At 33.7% G+C, this 20,755-nt stretch overlaps 1 protein-coding gene across 1 annotated transcript in view; it reads left to right on the top strand.

Moving 5' to 3' along the window:
- LOC132725676 (inosine-5'-monophosphate dehydrogenase 1-like) overlaps positions 1-20,755 on the top strand; it is a gene marked incomplete at its 3' end in the record, with an annotated part of 47,261 nt that overhangs the window by 20,276 nt on the left and 6,230 nt on the right. Inside the window, 9 exon segments of the mRNA XM_060710851.1 lie at positions 4,654-4,702; positions 6,029-6,130; positions 6,901-6,975; positions 7,421-7,627; positions 13,297-13,384; positions 14,260-14,362; positions 16,463-16,559; positions 17,314-17,404; positions 17,859-17,954. Coding sequence (XP_060566834.1) covers positions 4,654-4,702; positions 6,029-6,130; positions 6,901-6,975; positions 7,421-7,627; positions 13,297-13,384; positions 14,260-14,362; positions 16,463-16,559; positions 17,314-17,404; positions 17,859-17,954 — 908 coding nt within the window.

Genomic DNA, 20,755 nt, shown 5'->3' on the forward strand with positions numbered 1-20,755 from the left:
TTTACAAAAAAGTATCGAGTTTTTTGTTGTTTTTTTACATAACATTGTATAAAAGTAACAGTCCTTATTGAAAATTTCTGATAAAAAATATTTTTTTATAATTTGACATATATGAATAGCAAAGGAATAATGAAATGTCTAAACATGTTATTCTACGTTTTAATTTACTCATTAAAAATTATTTAAGAAGAAAAACAAAGAGCCGAAATTATCTACTCGCGCATGTTAAAAATGTGCTTTTTACGTACCTCTTCCAGGGCCTCTCAAAATTACCCGTCTTGTTTCTAAATATAACTTTTATGGTGATACCGGAAAATCAAAGAGCTGAAGTTTATTATGTTGCAAGATTCATCAGAATATGTAAACAAATAAATGAAATATGCCCCAAAAACACCGATTTTCGGCCGAGTTTATCTCCCAAACCAGTATATATAATATAACAAGGGATACAACTCAAAATTGTTCACTTCATGAAAAAGTAAATAGAACGCAGTATACAACATTTTTTTTTCTTTTGATTGTTGGACACTGATGAAAGAATCGATAATTAAAAAAAAATGACTCACTTTGTTACATGGACAAGATATTATTAAAAATACCCTTTCAAATTTCATTTTTACACACGTTCGTAAAATTTGTTTGTAAAATTACACTTGTAAAACGACATCTAATGCAAACGTATGTTCATATAAGAAAGTTTAATCATGTAATCGGTTAAATATCAATCATCCACCACCATCAATGATGCAATCATTAACTTCTGGTACAAATTATTGTAACAATTTTTGTTTGTTTTGATAATTTCTATCCTCGGCTTCCATTTTGATGTTGCCCGTATGTTTCATGCGTAATTCCAACTTCTGTTAGTGACTGTCAATTTCATTGGTTAATGAATAATAATAAACCAGATAATAACGGCGTATAGCCGCGACGAATTGCGTTTTTTTCATCAGCCAATGAAAATACGCGAAACTTAAACACACCTGCAAAATGGACGACAACTTGACAGCCAATGTAAATATTGAAATGTTAGCTATTTCCTACAATGTTACAGGTTTTAATGATGTGTTTGTAGTAGAACTTGGGTTATGACTCGTTCATATATGTACTTCTACAATAACTTTGATGGAATAGAGGATATTTTATACAGTTTACACATGTGAATGCATTTTACGAACCCGTGCTGGTAGTGCGAGGTCACGACTTGTATCCCTTGTATATATTATATATATATAGAGAGATTTAATAAAATAATGACAGATTTCCCTGTGGATAAAACTAGAGTCACCGTAGCAGTGCTCAACCATTTTTTCACAAAATCACATAAAAACTCTTTCAGAACAAAAAGTTTGCTGGGAAACTTATTTTTGTTACAAAGCTGGCCGTTTCAAACTCACAATAAGCTAAAGCTTTTTAATTACACAGATCAGGATACAATTTACCACGGAGTTGTATACAGGGTATAAAACCACTATATTTTTCAGGCAACCAAACCAGTGCTCGACCAGATGGTTTTATCTCTTTCAGAACTTTTATTTTATAAAAACAGATATGACTTTTAATGTTCAACAATTCTATTTCAAAAATATTTTGAAACATTATTGTTTTAGTGTCTATAGATGTAAATATGAGAGCAAATATGATATGAAGGAAATGCTATACATTGACAAATGAAGTGTATATAAGAGTTTTGGAATTTACATATACTGGGGTGTTTGAGATTACTTATTTTCATATTTTTTTTACTAAACTCACTCTGCAAACATAGCTAAGTGTGATAATTGGTGTAATATACATGGTCTACGCTTTTAGTGGTGTGTTCCCGATTTGTTTCCTTACAGCTGCCATATTTGTTTACATGTTCATAGCCCCAGTCTTTTATGGAAGGCAGGGTTTTGATGAATTTTGGTTACCTTTCTTATGGAAATCAATTGGAATAATAAGAGTAAAGGCAATTTAACAAAGTGTTGTCCTAAATTATCATTATTTCAGTGTTTTAAATAGTTTTTACTGCTACTTTTATTATAGAAATGTATTTTTGTACTGTTTAATATTGTCTGCAAAATGGCCAGTCTTCTACCAAACTTTGGGTACTTGTACAAGGTGTATAGGTTACAGGTCAGGTACAAATAACACACACAAACTCCTAGGGTTTTTCTACTTTAATGCATAAATCGTACACAAATAGAAGTATTGGTCGAGCATTGGGCTGGTCGAGCACAGGTACTGTGACTCTATATATAATCTGTTGATAAGCCAAGGATGGACAAATATAAATCTTATTATGAACGTAAACTAGTTAATAGTTTCCAACAGGTGAAAAATTCAGCACTTGGCCACCATATTGTCAAAATATTTGACCACGTGATTACGAGGTTGACCTTGCTTCCAATTTTTAGCTCGACTATACGAAGTATATGGAGAGCTGTCCTACTCGCCCCGGCGTCCGCGTCCAGATTTTAGATTAAAGTTTTGGTGCAGTAAAATATTTTTCACTATAACTTTGTCATTTCTTAAGGTATCAACTTCAAACTTCAAATATATCTTCCTTATCATCAACCACATCATATGTGACAAGGTTCATAACTCTAGCACCAATATTTTCAGATTTATCTCCCCTTGAACTTAGAATTTTCCTTAAAAAATACTATTTTTTACTGTTACTTCCTTATTTCTGAAGGGATCAACCTCATACTTCAAATATATGTACCTTATCATCATCCCATCTTATGTGACAAGGTTCATAACTCTAGCACCAATAGTTTCAGATTTATCTCCCTTGAACTTAGAATTTTCCTCAAAAAGTACTATTTCTTACTGTTTCTTCTTTATTTCTTAAGGGATCAACCTCATACTTCAAATGTATTTACGTTATCATCATCCCATCTTATGTGACAAGGTTCATAACTCTAGCACCAATATTTTCAGATTTATCTCCCTTTGAACTTAGAATTTTCCATAAAAAATATTTTTTTTACTGTTATTTTTTTTATTTCTAAAGGGATCAACTTCATACTTCAAATATGTTTACGTTATCATCATCCACATCTTATGTGACAAGGTTCATAACTCTAGCACCAATATTACAAGAATTATCTCCCCATAAACTTAGATTTTTTTACTTGAAAAATGTTATTTTTTATTATAACTTTTTTATTATTATTTAGGTATCTACCTCAAATTTCAAATACTTATTCCTTATCAACAATTACATTTTATGTGAAATTGTTCATAATTCTTGATGCAATATTTACAGATTTATCTCTCTTTGAACTTAGGATTTTCTTTAAGAAATATAATAGCTTCTTTTCTTTTTAAGGTATCTGCTTCAAACTTCAAATATATGTTTCTTATCATTACACAAATGTTGTGTGACAAGGTCCATAACTCTAGCATGACTATTTCTAGCATTATTCCCCTTGATCTTGGAATTTATGTTAACAAATATTATTTTTTTACTATAACTTAATACATAATTATACATAATTGATTTTCCTTTCATAGTTTTGTCCTCCTTACTGCGTCCAGTATTTCATTAGTCGAGCTTCGCTGTCTCCTGTGACAGCTCTTGTTGGATATGAAATTAAGTGCTACCTATGGCGCGGAAAGCTCTTATGAATTATGATTTTAGCATAACATGTTTAGTGTACATGTAAACCAGATCTTTCTTACAGGTATTTTGTACCGTAAACAAAACAAATAAGTTGGTGGTGTTCAACCTATCATCGGAGTGCTCGGATATTCCGTGAATCTCCGAACGTAAAGGGGGACCACTGCGCATGCGTCGGCGTTTGGAAAATCCCATCCGCCATTTTTGTTAATCTCTAATCACAGTTGTTGTTTAAACATTATTTTTTTATGTGCTAATTTATCAAAAAGGATATGTTAAAGTAACTTTTTATATTTATTTTGTAGTTTGTACTATAGTTCTTATCAATGAAATGCATGTTTATTTTCTGATTTTCCACATTAATGATTATTCTTTCACTGGAAGTGTTATTCAGCATGCGTCTGCTAGCAATAATCTAAATTATGTAGACGCTCATTAAAAGCTCTCTGAAATCTATATTTAGCTCAAAAGGATTTCAAAATGGCAGCGTCCAGTTAACACAGCTCAGTAGGTATAGGATATATATTTTTTTGAAATTTTCATTTACTTTTAATTTGATTTCATTTGAATTGATATGCCCCGCAAGGACTTTCCGAGTATAAATTACTTTTTTCAAGATATCAATATCCACATTAAACCGGTTAAAGTCAATCAATGGCCGATGTGCATGTGGATGAGAACTGATAATGAATGTGGATTTCTCATCAGTACACGCAACATAAGTTAATAACTTGATTATTGACAAACAATCACAACTTTGCCGGGATCGAAAAAATCATTCAGAGCAACTTGTTTGTATGTATGTTAGCCTGGTATCATCAAAAGCGAAAGTGAAAGTAGATTACATAAATATACTGCAAGATAGAGGAAATTTGTTAATTTGTATTTGATTATAAGATGCACTACCCCCTCTGGATTTGAAATTTTAGTCTCAAAATGTGTCTTATAAGCAGAAATGGACAGTACATGTATGTTGATGTAACATTTTGGAAAAGTTAATATCTAAAATTATCTTGTTAAATTCTTTTTTCTTGCATTTTCAGTGATTTTCTCATCCTGCCAGGCTTTATTGACTTTTCAGCAGATGAGGTGGTGAGTATTTTATATTAATTGTAAAGGACTTCTTTTTGTGTTGTTGAAGATTATGTGTTAGACTTAAATTATCTTTAAAAGAGTGTGTTTCATTGTTGTTATAAATATTAAAACTGTATCTGAAAAGTCCTAATTTTCTGTAATTATGCCACTGCAGCATCCGCGATGCGGTGGCATATAGCGATTCACCTCTGTGTGTGTGCGTGTTTGTGTGTTATATAGATTATAAAGTGAACTTAAAAAATCTTCTTCTGAAAAACCACTTGTCCAATTTCAACCAAACTTGGCAGGATTGATCCTTGGGTAAAGAGGTTCTGAAGTTGTTCAAAGAATTTCATTCCATGCAGAAATCTGGTTGCCATGGCAACCAAAAGGAATGATAAGAATCAATTTTAAAAATCTTCTTGTAAAGACCCAGAAGGCCTAGAGCATAGATATTTTGCATAAGGCATTGTCTGGTAGACCTCTACCAAGATTGTTCAAACTATAGCCCTGGGGTCAAAATTGCATTGATTTTCACTATGTACATATAGTAAAAAATTAGAAAATCTTCTTGTCTGAAGGTACAAGGCTTAGAGCTTTGATATTTGGTGTATGATATCATCTATAGGTACTCTACCAAATTTGGGGGGCATTGATTTTCGTTATTTACACATAGTAAAAACAGAAACTAAAACAAATGTTTTCTAAATAAGAGAAAGTTACAGCTTAGATATTTTGCATGAACGTTGTTTGGTGGACCTGTATCAAGATTGTTTGAATTAAACACTTTGGTCAAAATATTGCCTTGCCTAAGGGGACAGTGACCTTCTTGTCATTTGATGTACAGCCATGAAATTTTGACCATGTGCACAGTTTTAGTTGTATAATTGAACTTTGATATCAGGTGACCTAGATTTTGATGATGTGACCTACTTTCTAGTCCTTTGATGTACAGCTGTGAAATTTGAACCATGTGCACAGATTAAGATGTAAAGTGAACTTTGATATCAGCTGACCTAGATTTTGACAAAGTGTCTTACTATGTTGTCCTTTGATGTAGTCATGAAATTTAGGCTGTGTGAAATATGACCTTCACCACCAAATTCACTAGACTCAAGTGCATTGATATATTCCTACTCTGATCTTTTATTGGATTAACAATAGATTAACAATAGATTTAATCACTAATCTGATAATAAGAATTAGATAGGTCAGGGATCTATGCATTATGACAATCTTCAGTTGTATAGAAACAAAAAAAAAATCTGTTCCTACACTACTATTTAGTGTTGTATTAATGCGGTGGCATAGCATTTTTCTCATATGCAATCTTGTTTCTGATAGGATCTGACATCAGCACTGACAAAGAGGATCACTTTGAGAGCACCTTTTGTATCATCACCCATGGACACAGTGACAGAATCTCAGATGGCTATTGCCATGGCTGTGAGTATCTATATGATTGATTAAGTAACACTAGATTAGCAAACATGTAGGTACATATATTTGTTTAAAGGTTGACACAATGCTTCTCATTAACCAAGCATCTATGTGACTTATAATCCAACAAAAAAACAACAGAAAAAATCTTTATGATATCTTTATGTTTATTTTCTTGTTAATAAAATATGGTTTTATAATGCAGAAATGTCATTTCTTTCTGAATTGAACAAGTGCGCAGAAATAAATGAAATGTATGAATACCTTGTGTACATTAACATGAGTGTCGTAATTTCATTGCATATTGTATATGTTATTATACCCCCACACAACAAAGTTGTAAGGGGGTATACTGGAATCAGCTTGTCCATCCAGCCGTCGGGTGTCCGACTGTCCTTCGGCTTTTCCTTGGGGACCCAATAACATAAGATTCGTTTGACCCACAGTCTTCATATTTGGTATTGAGATTGGTCATGATTAGTAGACGACCCCTATTGATTTTCAGGTCACCAGGTCAAGGTCACAGGGCCTTGACTAAAAAAAAAGCTTGTCTGCTATATAACTTAAGATTCCTTTGACCCACAGTCTTCATATTTAGCATGGAGGTTAGTCATGACTGTTAGATGACCTCTATTGATTTTGCTTGGATGTTGATCTTGAGCTCCAAATGACCACTGTTGATTCTGACAAAGTGGTGTGCAGGAGTATTCACGCCATGTTTAGTGCTAGTTTATTTTGAAATTTAATTCATATTAATTTATTATGATATGTTACAGTTATGTGGAGGAGTTGGAGTAATTCATCATAATTGTTCAGTTGATTTCCAAGTTAATGAAGTGAGAAAGGTGAAGGTAAGCAACTGTTAATGCAATCTTAAGTGAATTCCTTTAATTATTATATGGGTAAGTTAAAATTTGCATGCCTGTATTGATTGGTAAAATTTTATTTTTTTTTTAACTTAAAAGTTACCAGGAATGAGAAAGCAAGTCTTAGTCCTTTAAATGGATATTTACCAGACAATTTTGTTTAAGTTCTTAAGATGTCAGTAGATAAGAGTTTCACTGTGGATTTAATTGACTTTTTTGCCTATGTTTATTTTATTTCTTTCCGCTTTTTGAAAAAAATGAATATGAAATATTAACTCACTTACTGGACACAATTTGTTCTAGAATTTATTCAAAGTTTATATTGTATACCTCATAGATAATCTTGAAGGGTGTGAATACAGTCTGTATTTGTTTCATCTAGTTGCTTATGATGTTTATATTTATTTTGAACAATTCTTTCATTTTTCAGAAATACGAGCAAGGCTTTATTGTAGACCCAGTTGTGATGTCACCTTTACATACAGTTCAAAATGTGATAACTGCGAAGAAACAATATGGGTTTTCTGGTATACCAATCACAGAGAATGGACATATGGGCGAGAAACTGGTTGGTCTTGTTACACAAAGAGATATAGACTTCCTGTCATCAGAAGATTATAAAACACCAGTTTCTGAAGTAAGTCTAGATAGTTGATGTTGATAAATACGTAAATTTTATATTAATGGGTAGATTTTGGGTAAAAATGGAATTGTATTTCAAGAGGAATTGGTCAATTAACCTTTTCCCTTATATAAGTGTGTTTCAACTTCCCCCCCCCCCCTTTGAGGCCTCAAACAGTGAAAAAATGCCCTATTTAGGCCCCAAACACTGTTTTTCATTTGAGAAATGTTAAAAAAAAGTGGCCACTTTTTGCGGCGCTGTCCCCAATTAAAATGTTACATCAGGGGGTTGCCAAAAGGGGGATGTGCCCCTTCTTTTTGGGGGGGGGGGTTGAAGGGGGTCTTACCCCTCTAGCCTAGGCAGTTTCTACAACCTAAAAAAAATTTGGCGATACCCCTCCCTAGCCTAGGCAGTTTTTATTGCACCCCCCACCCACTCCCAAGACCATATAAAAGATTGGACATTACAAGACAAACAGAATGGACAGAAAGGGGCAAGACCATATTTATAACTACATATGATCTTTCCATTCTGGTTAATAAATAGACAGAAAATGTAATTAAATATTAATACTAGGGATGTCATTTGGAGTCCGAATATCCGAACGTTCGGATCACGATTCGGTGTCCGGAGCCGATTTTCGGATCCGGATGTTCGTATAAAATATTTCAGAATATTGAGAAAATGTGAAAAATACATGAACATGCGTTGAGATAATCGACGTAGACATGGTGTTGACACCATATTGCATATTGTACCTTAATTTGACAATACACATCATAATCTCTGCAGACCACAAAAAAAATCAATAATTACTATAATAATTACGAGTCGTGTATGACACATGTTGTTAATCTACATGTATGTTAAACACCAAACAAATTTAAGTTTTGTAGGATTCAAGATGAATATTCTAAGTCCCGTGCGATTGTCATCGGCAACGATTTTACATTTTTGATATCCAAATTTAAATATTTTATTAGGCAATTTTTTTACATATATTTCGGCTTACTTCGTCGACTCCCTATTTTGAGAAAATGAAAAATCTGCAGAAAAAAAATTAGCAAATAAAGAAATGCACTTACGAATAGTAATATGTTAATTAACACAGCTTTTATTGAAATTGATAAGATAATTATCCGTCAAAATATCTTTCTCCTTTAGTATTAATCAAACATGTGCCTTTTTTTAAAAACAATTTTTTCACAGTTTTTTTTCACTTATGAACACTTAAAATATGTGTAATTCATGTAAGTTTCGGCAACTTCTTTGATGATCGAATCAAACAGCCAGGTCTACATGTTGGTAAACATCAAAGATTGGCAGATTCTTTTGAAAAGCCGGCTACACACCTGTATAAGGTCATCGTGTGTAAATTGTATGCAGGTTATTGAACAATGGAAACTTTTAATTTTTTACGGGTGTTATTTTGTTTTCACAAATGGGAGCAAGTGTTATTATCCCCCGCCGATGGAATCGGGAGGGGGATATAGTTTTGGCGTTGTCCGTCCGTCCATCCGTCCGTCCGAATTTCGTTTCCGGAGTAGTTCTCTGCAACTAATGGCTGGAATTCAACAATACTTTATGGGAATGTTGATGAGCATGTGAAGTTGTGCACCTGGGTATTTTCGTCTGGATATTTTTAGTATTTTTAGAGTTATTGCCCTTGACTCAGTAAAATTTTGTCCGAATTTCGTTTCCGGAGTAGTTCTCTGCAACAAATGGCTGGAATTCAACGAAACTTTATGGGAATGTTGATCAGCATGTGAAGTTGTGCACCTGGGTATTTTCGTCTGGATACTTTTAGTATTTTTAGAGTTATTGCCCTTGACTCAGTAAAATTTTGTCCGAATTTCGTTTCCGGAGTAGTTCTCTGCAACTAATGGCTGGAATTCAACGAAACTTTATGGGAATGTTGATCAGCATGTGAAGTTGTGCACCTGGGTATTTTCGTCTGGATATTTTTAGTATTTTAAGAGTTATTGCCCTTGATTTAGTAAAATTTTGTAATTTTCAACTTGTGTCGCATGTAGCTCAAAAAGTATTTGACCTAGAGTCATGATACTTTACAGGAATGTTGATCAGCATGTGAAGTTGTGCACCTGGTTATTTTCGTCTGGATATTTTTAGTATTTTTAGAGTTATTGCCCTTGACTTAGAAAATGTTTGCAATTTTCAACATGTGTCGCATGTAACTCAAAAAGGATTTGACATAGAGTCATTAAACGTTATTGGAAAGTTGCTCAGCATATTTAGTTTGTTCCTGGGGTTTCGCTTGTGGATTTATCCAGTATTTGTAGAGGTATTTCCCTTGACTTAGTAAAAACTGTTTCATTATGTTGTTATTTGATCCTTGAGTGCTTGAGTTAGAATCGACCAACTTTACAGGAATAATGATCAACATCACTAAATTACAGGAATAATGATTCACCTCACTGTGATGCTATGAACTTTGCATGTGGATTTTTTTCAGTTTTGTTAGAGTTATTGCCCTTGAATAACAGTAGTATAAATTTGCAATTTTCAACTTGGGGTTTGCTTGGGGATTTATTCAGTATTTGTAAAGTTCTTGCCCTTTACTTAGTAAAAAGATTTTTAGTTTTCAAAAAATATTTGACCTAGAGTCATAAGATTGACAGAACAGTGGCGCGGTGGGGGCACCCGTGTCCTATGGACACATTTCTAGTTTTTATTAAAGAAGAATTAAAATGATTTGTTACAATAACATTTAAAAATATTTGAAAATTGTGAGATCCCTTCTTGATGCCTTGAAAATGGCAATGGAGTCTGGAGATTAAGATGTTTTTACATCTAGGTGAGCTATTGTGATCCCCCACCGTCCATCGTCGTGCGTCGTCAGCAATTTCTTTAAACAACATCTCCTCAGAAACAAATGACTGCACAGCAACCAAACTTTACAGAAATGATCCTAGGGTGGTCCCCTTTCAAAGTTGATCAAATGGTTCCGGTCTGTTGCATAAGTAGGTCACAGGGCCAGAAAAGGAGTTTCAAAAATGCAAAATTAAAAAATCTTGTCTGAAAGTACAAGGCCTAGAGCTTTGATATTTGGTATATGATATAACCTATAGGTCCTCTACCAAAATTGTTCAAATTTTAGCCCTGGGGTCAAAATTGGCCCCACTCCAGGGGGTCATAGATTTTCCTTATATGTATATAGTGAAAACTTAAAAATTCTTCTTGTTTGAAGGTACAAGGCTTCAAGTTCAAAGAATATTACAGTTTATGCCATGATTAATATATAACAAAGCCTTATGTCTTCAGTTGTTGTGTTAATAATAACCAGTACTCGGCGGGGGATATAAATTCAACGAATTTGCTTGTTGTGTATTATAGCACTAATTAAGGAATTTAGACAATCGGCGATGAATTTCATTTTCATTTCATTTGAAATTGTAAGTATCATACACACTTAATTTATCGATAACAGTCATATTCTATATAGAAAAAATAAAATCAATACCAAAATTATTTTGATACGTAACATTCAATTAAAAAGGAAATGAAACGAAATACAGTTCAAATACTACACTTTGAAAAAGGTCGCGAAAAAATGGTTACGTCATATCAGCCAACTAAGAATATAACAACGATCCGAACATCCGAATGTATCCGGATGTTTGATTCGGATATCCAGATGGCCGTTTCGGCTCCAGATGACATCCCTAATAAATACCTTAGATACACTGTCCGCAGGTGCAAACATTTTACATGTTTTGCAGGTCATTTGAGTCACGGTTGATGAATCACCCATAACACTATCCAGGTCAACATGAAGTTCTTAAAGTTTTCAAGCTTGCAGTTACTGCCTTCTTAGACGTTTCCTCGATATTTGATTTTGATATTTTAGATGCAATAGAATCTCCATCAGATTTGTCCGCCGGCCGTTTCGTCATTAGAAAATTCGTTATAGACTTTTGAGACATTTTTACCTTGTTTATTTCATGTGGTAAAGTCAAGCATAATGGGCCACCTATATGACTGAAATATGACTGTTGGAAAAAGGCGTAAAATGAAACAAACAAACAAGCATAACGGGAATCGAATCTTCCAGTACATGTCTATTTATAAAGACCAATCAGAGACGGTTACAAAATTATCTACCAATCGTAATCGCGCGTACCGATTGACGTAATTTTTTTCACGAACATGCCCAAAAAATTGGATTTCCGCAATTGTATGCGCGAGATTATCTTTATTTTGCGGCGTTATAAGTTTTGTTTCAAATTTTACACAAACATTTAATTGTCATCAAACTTGGCCAGGATGCTTATCTAAGACATTGCTTGGATACGGTTGATGGGTCAGGGGAGCAGTCCGGGCCATCATGGCCCTCTTGTTTTATCAGTGGCCGATAAAAAAGGAAAATCATATTGAGCAATTTGTAGAAAACATTTCTCTTTGTTTGATGAAGAATATAAATTTACAGAATCGCTAAAAATATTTACCCTTCTCAATATATCCACGTGAAAAAACAAAATGTCAACAGGTGCTAAGGCAATGTACATAAATATGTCTTTGATCTTTTGTTAGGGCTGTCGTTCTTACGTCACGCTCAAGATGTTTGTATTGATTAACCTTTTACCCCATGAGCATATTGCGAAAAATGGCTGTTTTCATTGAAAAGCCTCCTGTAACAAGTTCAGTCTGCTATGAAACATGCTTCAATACTGATGAAACTATCAGTCTGTGCGAAAGTCTGTCGGTCCTCGGACCTTGCCAACTAAAAATAAGGAGGGCTGAGATGAATTTCGATACAGTCAGTCCTCATGTCCGAATAAAATTTCAGCCAGTTTGAAACAATTTTTGGCCTTCTAAAATTTGCAGAACTTCCAAGTTCAATCTTTTTTCTTTTTTTTTTTGCTTGTATTCACAGACCCAGATAACCAAAATCACTGCAAGATACAACCAGTTTTTGCTAAGTAGTGTAAGCCACCATCTTGTCTTGGATAATTTCCTTACCCAAACATATTTTTTCTCCAATCTTCAAAATTAAACCTTTGAAAGATGTATCGTTTTCTTGTGAATTATGCTAATGTTTTATCTATTATGTTTCTGTATATATTTTTTCAATAGTATCTTATAGTTGAGTCTGATAATTCATATTTGCTAAATATTTTTGTTTATAATTATGGCAATATCCCTCCCCCACCCCTACAAAAAATACCTTTCAGAGTCCGGGCCAGGAAAAAATCATCAAGGTCGGAAATAAATCTAAGGATCCCAGTCCTTGTGGCTGGAAATTTTTTTTGACGTTCGCATTGACTGAACTTGGCATAAATGTTGACTAGACCATAGCCTCTGTAACAGCATGCTCAATCGTAAATGTCCTGTTACCATGGCAACGGGGGGACGTCTCAAAATTGCCAAAAAACACTATTTTGCATTGTTTTTCCCATCAAAACTGATTTCAAAGTGCTGCAACTTTTCAATGAATTGAGAAAGAGTAAAAGGCTTTTCAGCGTCAGTTACTAGTTACCCTAAGATCGACATGAGGCCATTTTTAGCCTGTCACATGTCCAAATTTTTCTTCGCGCCTAAAAAGTGGTCACTTTTTTTAACATCATTTTTCAAACAAAAACAGTGTTTGGGGCCTTAATAGAAACAAAAAAAATCTGGCATAGCATTTTTCACAAATGCAATCTTGTTTTATGATTATATTTTAGGTGATGACCCCTTTTGAGGAGTTAGTTTGTGCTCCAGCAGGTGTTACACTAAAAGAAGCTAACCAGATATTACAAAAAAGCAAAAAAGGTAAAATACATGTCAACTGATATTTTATGCATGTAAGTTTGTATAAAAAAACAACTCCTTTATTAATGTATTATAATATATTAAAATAGTATAAATTCTTTAAATTTTTAACACTACTAAAATTTTCCCCAAAGTCAAGTTGGCTGAAATTTGTTTTGAATAATCAACTGACATACAGTGACTGATACAAAGGTCTATGATACTCTTTAATCTCATTTGCCACAAAGAGATAATTAATTAGAATTTGAAAACCAGATATCTGGCCATTCCTGTGTAATACGATCTGATAACAGCTAATTAATGGATGAACGTATTTTCCTTTTAGATGTCAATATACTGGATTTTCTATCAAGTACATATTATTGATAAATTAGGCTGGATAGGCCAACTTGAAAATATTGTTAGCTGTTATGCAACTATCTCAAGCAATATTCATTCAAAGGTAGTTTTTCCTGCTCTTTATGACAGTTTTCAGCATTTTTCTTCCTTTTTTCTCTCTGGTCCATTTACAATCTGAAAGGGCAAATACTGTTATTGTAAAGCTGACATAAAAGTTCCAATTTGCCTCATTTCACAACTCAAAAATTCCCATTTTGATAGGAACCGGACCGGTTCCCAATAAGGTGAAAAGAAATCACTTAGATTTTATTGTCATTTATTGACTTGTATCTAAATATATATATTTCATTGTTGTTGAAAATTTTCAGATTTCCACCCTGTACCATTATTAAATAGAAATGAATAATAAAAATAAAGATGACTACCAAACATACAGTGGAAAACAATATGCTGAGGATTATTTACAGAAATAACAGATGTAACACATTTGACCTTGTGAATTAAGTAATGATGTGATTGATTTTATATTTTGTCAGGAAAGCTTCCAATCATTAATGACAATGGTGAGCTGGTGGCGTTGATTGCCAGGACAGATACAAAGAAAAATAGAGAATACCCATTGGCATCCAAAGATGAAAAGTCAGTATATATTCAGATTATGGTTCCATTTTCATTCATGCTAAATTTACATACTTATATCATCTCTTTCGTTATTTGAGCTTTGATTTGCACTATGTTTAATTTGCAGCCTGATGGTCGAGTATACAACCATTTATCTTGTGGAATATTTTTGTAAAAGTTATCAAAGGCAAAATTATCATGTTTCCTTAATACTAGGGGCTATTCTTGAAATATTTGTAACCTAGAATGTCTCTATTATTAAAACATGTGAATATTGTATGTAAACAGAAAAAAAACATATGGAGCAAAACATTATTATTATACACATATTATTTTTAGCAGGGTTTTGACAGTTTAACAATATGCATAAGCCATTTGTCATTAAGGTAGTTTCTTTCTTATAGGCGTTTTGGAAGTATTATTAAACGAAAATCAAACAATAATTTTATATACTACAGGCAGCAGATATACATCTTTACACAGTTCAAGTGCTTATTAAAATAAGATCTTATCTGAAAACTTTGACTTGGTTAAGGAAATGGACGTACTTGTGGTTAATTTAATTTGAATTCCTTGCTTAAAGTAATTTATGTCTTCTCTAATGGAAGGTTGAGTAAAATATTACAAAAATTGGTTAAAAAAGGTTAAAATCAGCTGGAGAAAAATGGTTGTTGAGGGTAGAGTATCATGTTTATAAAAACTTAAATATTAGTTTTACATCACATTGCTTCCAAATGTTATTCTGTGAGATTTTAGGTGAGAACCAAGAAAATAAACATCTCTTGTTCTTATTCATTCTGTAACGGGTAGGCGCTGTCAGGATGTATTTAGGAAAAATATATATAGATCTATATGCAGAGGATGGCTGAGCTGTTCCTAAACAAAACCTGTGAGTGGATTTGACGGAATGGGCCAAATTCGAAACAGACGACAATAGAGAATTTAAACAACGATATTTATTAGTATTAGATTCTATGTATAATAAACGATGTATAAATAAATTAACTCTTTAATTTATATGAACAAATTTATGCGTTATTAAATTTATGTTATGAAAATTCGAGTAGAGTCTTATTGCTAGTCTATTATGTTCAAATGATTCCTGGCATAAACCAAAATGTATTTAGATTACTGCTGGTCAGTTCCTCCTAATCTGCTCCTGCCCCGTGGAATACAAGTATTCGAGATGTAATGTAATGTTCCGAAAGTTTCCGTTAAAGATTTCCGTTAAATTTATTAATGTGACTAATTTAGATGTTCTTGGCCGAATTTTTAAAAGAAAAGCTGTTGTGCTATGCGCGCGTTCCTATTTTAAATGCCCCGCGCCATAATACTTTTGGTTGAAGGCCGAATAGTGGTAAATTGGTAGTCCCAGCCAATCAGAACGTTCAATTGGTGAACGCCGTCATTCTCGTCCATCAAAAAGCTTTCCGGTTTTCCACGAAGAAAAGTGTGCATCCGCCATACAACTTAAACATCTCTCGTTGGAATTGATTTAGGCATGAAAAGTTACTCATATGTAATTATACGTCATATTTTTAAGTCATTTTATAATTTTAATTACAAACAATACAGTATTTAGCGTCTCTGAATGTTTCCCACAACACTGTAATTTTACGAACACCTTGATGTCACAGTTCGAATCATTGTTTCTAAATAGAATTAGCCTGCAACTTGAATAAATATGGGATTTGCGAACGAACAAGTTGGTTAACAGTAAGTGCATATGCTAATTAGTTGCCACAATAAAAGTTAAGTCTAGGGATTATGTTTTTGAATGAATTTCCGACATTGTCATTTGTTTTCGCTACCCGGAAGTATAAATTTACATTCAGTCAACGTACCTTGTATTTCTCAACAAAGACATTGTTAACTGTCACAAAGGACAGAACGGTATTTTGAACACTTTTTAATGTTCAAATAATAAAGAAGCAGGAATTGTATATGAGCTCACATTACAATTCTTTTACTAAAAACCAGCTGAAATTCCAAAATAAACTTAGCCAGCCATTTTAAGAAACTGTCCATTATCAATTTCAGAGATTCTAAGTTAGTCAACAGGACAGAGCCTGGTCAGACTTCACAGATGTAGTAATTAGTACATGTATATGTTTTCAGGAAGCAGTTATTGGTTGGGGCAGCGGTCAGCACACATGAGACAGATAAACCTCGGGTAGAGGCTCTTGTTAATGCGGGAGTAGATTTTATTGTTATAGTAAGTGTATTCTTTGAAGATTTTGTTATATCTGTTACCGAAATGTGCTTCATAAAATTTGAGGTGTAACTAAGTGTAATATTTTTGTGTACCTGATATGACAAAATAGTATTGTATGTTTAGCATTTATATTGCCTTTACATATTTTAACAAGTGATGGAAAGAAGGATCTTTACTTCATTAAGTAGTATTTTACGTCAATATTACTCACCTTTCTATGTTAGTGTAACACTTGATCAAGGTGCAGAGTTTATTAAGCATGAAGTTTGCACTTGTCACATGGGATCAAAATCATAGATCACTGTCCAAGGCCTATATCCTTAGCAAGGAAGTTACTAAAATATATACCCGAGGATATTCAAGTTTTTTATACAAATACAGGATAAATATTCATTGAGTGGTTTGAAAAATGATAATTTTTGTACCACAATATAAAAATAAATCCTGTGTTTATGGAAAAATAAACTTAAATTTTCTGTTTAAAATATACTTTTCTCTTTTCTTTTTTTACCAGACTTCCAATTAAATTTTGTGTATTGGCTATTTTTTTTAGAAGAAGTCGGCAACACCTCATTTATAATATGAAAAAAATGTTTCACTGCAATGAAAAATAAATTGTAACATTGAAAATGCATTTTATTTTATCAGCATTTCTCAGTATTTCATAAGTATAAAAAAATAATTTTTTATTGGATTATTTCAATTCTGCCACAGGAAGGCATTGTTTTATTAGAATGTTTAATTTATTTTATAGGACTCGTCTCAAGGAAATTCCATATATCAAATAGACATGATTAAATCATTAAAGAAACGATACCCTGACCTTCAAGTTATAGGAGGTAATGGTAAGCAGATCCTTTCATTTGTTGTAATCTTACTCTTTTTATAACATTAACAGAAGCTTTTAGAGTTTCTTTTCTCCAGACTGGAAAACACTTTTTTTTAAAGATTATATGAACCCCCTTTCCCCCCCCCCACACACACACACTCACAGAAATAATAAAGTAAATTAAAAAATAAAAAAAAAATAAAAAAAGAGTGATTATTCACAAGTGGGAAAATATTAGCATCTGAGGTCTTCATTCACAAGTAAAGCTGGGAAAGTTACAATTGTTTGACTAAAAAAAAACAACAATAAAAGTTACAGTTATTTGACTTAAAAACCAACAATCAACAATATTTCATAAACAACCTATTAATAGTGAAGGATAATCAGTATGCTTCTATGATTCTGTACCCAGGGTATGGAAAAAAGAGAGAAGAAATTGTATGTTTACTTATGGATATATTGTTTTCTAGTTGTGACTGCAGCACAAGCAAAGAATCTCATAGATGCAGGTGTTGATGGCCTCCGTGTTGGAATGGGGAGTGGGTCCATATGTATTACACAAGAAGGTAAGCATCTAATACAGAAGCATCTAATACATAGTGATGAAAATGTGCAGCCTTAACAAAATTCAAACTTGGAACCTTCCAATACCATTGTTGCTCTACTGGCATAACAATCCCGCCACTTAAAGGCCCACTATGCTTGAGGAAGGCTTTTATTATGCCCCCGAAGGGAGGCATATTAAAATCGCACCGTCCGTCTGTGCGTCCCCAGTTCATTTGTGTCCGCACTGTAACTTTGTTATACAATTAGAGATTTTGAAATAACTTGGCACAAATGTCTACTACATCAAGATGATGTGTCGAAGAACCACGTCCCTACCTCAAAGGTCAAGGTCACACTATCATTTTGAAGTTTCACATGATCGCAATAAGAGTAAATAGGTACACACATTCGTGTCCGGACTGTAACTTTGTCATGTATCTTATGAGTTTGAAATAACTAGGCATTAATGTCAACCACATCAAGACGATGTGTCATGTCCAAGAATTACGTCCCTACCTCAAAGGTCAAGGTCACACTAACATTTTGAAGTTCACTATATCACAATTAGAGTTTATAGGTACACACATTCATGTCCGGACTGTAACATTGTCATGCATCAAAATATTTTAGAATAACTTTACATAAATGTCTACCACATCAAGACGATGTGTCATGTCCAATAATCACGTCCCTTTCTCAAAGGTCAAGGTCACACTACCATTTTGAAGTTCACTATATCACAATTAGAGTTTATAGGTACACACATTCATGTCTGGACTGTAACATTGTCATGCATCAAAGGATTTTAAAATAACTAGGCATAAATGTCTACCACATCAAGACAACATGTAGCGATTAAGACTTATGTTCCTACCTTCAAGGTCAAGGTCACACTTATAGTTTGAAGGTACTCATTCTCTCGAGAAGAGTTTGAAGATACACATTCATGTCTGGACTGTAACTTTGTCATGCATGGAAGGATTTTAAAACAATTTTGGACAAATGTCTACCACATCAAGACAATGTGTCGCGGCTAAGACTCATGTCCGTCTGTGTGTCCCAACTTACACAACAATCATGTCCAGACTGTAACTTTGTCATGCATTGAGGGATTTTTAAATAACTTGGCACAAATGTCTATCTCATAACAACATTCTGTCGCGTCCAGGAACCACGTCCCTTCTTTAAAGGTTAAGGTCACACTTATATTTTGAAGGTTCACGCTATCGCAATAAGAGGTTACAGGTACAATAATACTAAGAACAATTTTAAGTAATTAGTTACTTTCATTCTCTTTTCGTTTCATAATTTTGGGGGCATTCGTCACTTTTTTTTATTTCTAAAAAAAGATTTTTAGTGTCCTGTTATAGTTTCAGAAAAAGTTACACATTAGCCAATTCCTCGAACCATTTTTTAACCAGGTTTTCCGAAGGAAAAAACTGGTTATTAGATTGAGGTATGTCGGCGGGCGGGCGGACGGGCGGCGCGGCGCGGCGTAAACAATTTCTTCTGTGCGCAACTCCTCCTACATTTCTCAACGGATTTTGACCAAACTTTCACAGAAGCTTTGTCATCAAGTGCCCTGGCGCATATTGTCGGGGTTTTGCGATTAGATAATATTTGACCTAATTATGGCCCTTTGTTTTTTTTTCCTTATATAAAATATATAGTGAACAATTTCTTCTGTGCGCAACTCCTCCTACATTTCTCAACGGATTTTGACCAAACTTTCTCAGAAGCTTTGTCATCAAGTGCCCTGACACATATTGCCAGGGTTTTGCGATTGGTATATATATTGACCTAATTATGGCCCTTTGTTTTTTTTCTTATATAGAATATATAGTGAACAATTTCTTCTGTGCGCAACTCCTCCTACATTTCTCAACGGATTTTGACCAAACTTTCACAGAAGCTTTGTCATCAAGTGCCCTGGCGCATATTGCCAGGGTTTTGCGATTAGATAATATTTGACCTAATTATGGCCCTTTGTTTTTTTTCCTTATATAAAATATATAGTGAACAATTTCTTCTGTGCGCAACTCCTCCTACATTTCTCAACGGATTTTGACCAAACTTTCTCAGAAGCTTTGTCATCAAGTGCCCTGACACATATTGCCAGGGTTTTGCGATTGGTATATATTTGACCTAATTATGGCCCTTTGTTTTTTTTCTTATATAGAATATATAGTGAACAATTTCTTCTGTGCGCAACTCCTCCTACATTTCTCAACGGATTTTGACCAAACTTTCACAGAAGCTTTGTCATCAAGTGCCCTGGCGCATATTGCCAGGGTTTTGCGATTAGATAATATTTGACCTAATTATGGCCCTTTGTTTTTTTTCCTTATATAAAATATATAGTGAACAATTTCTTCTGTGCGCAACTCCTCCTACATTTCTCAACGGATTTTGACCAAACTTTCTCAGAAGCTTTGTCATCAGGTGCCCTGACACATATTGCCAGGGTTTTGCGATTGGTATATATTTGACCTAATTATGGCCCTTTGTTTTTTTTCCTTATATAGAATATATAGTAAACAATTTCTTCTGTGCGCAACTCCTCATACATTTCTCAACGAATTTTGACCAAACTTTCACAGAAGCTTTGTCATCAAGTGCCTGGCACATATTGTCGGGGTTTTGTGATTGGATAATATTTGACCGAATTATGGCCCTTTGTATATTTTTTCCTTATACAGAATATATAGAGAACAATTTCTTCTGTGCTCAACTCCTCCTACATTTCTCAACGGATTTTGACCAAACTTTCTTAGAAGCTTTGTTTTCAAGTACCTGGCACATATTGTCGGGGTTTTGTGAT

Source organism: Ruditapes philippinarum, unplaced genomic scaffold, assembly GCF_026571515.1.
Source record: "Ruditapes philippinarum isolate M1 unplaced genomic scaffold, ASM2657151v2 ctg3452_1_1_1_1, whole genome shotgun sequence".
Classification (NCBI taxonomy): Eukaryota; Metazoa; Mollusca; class Bivalvia; order Venerida; family Veneridae; genus Ruditapes; species Ruditapes philippinarum.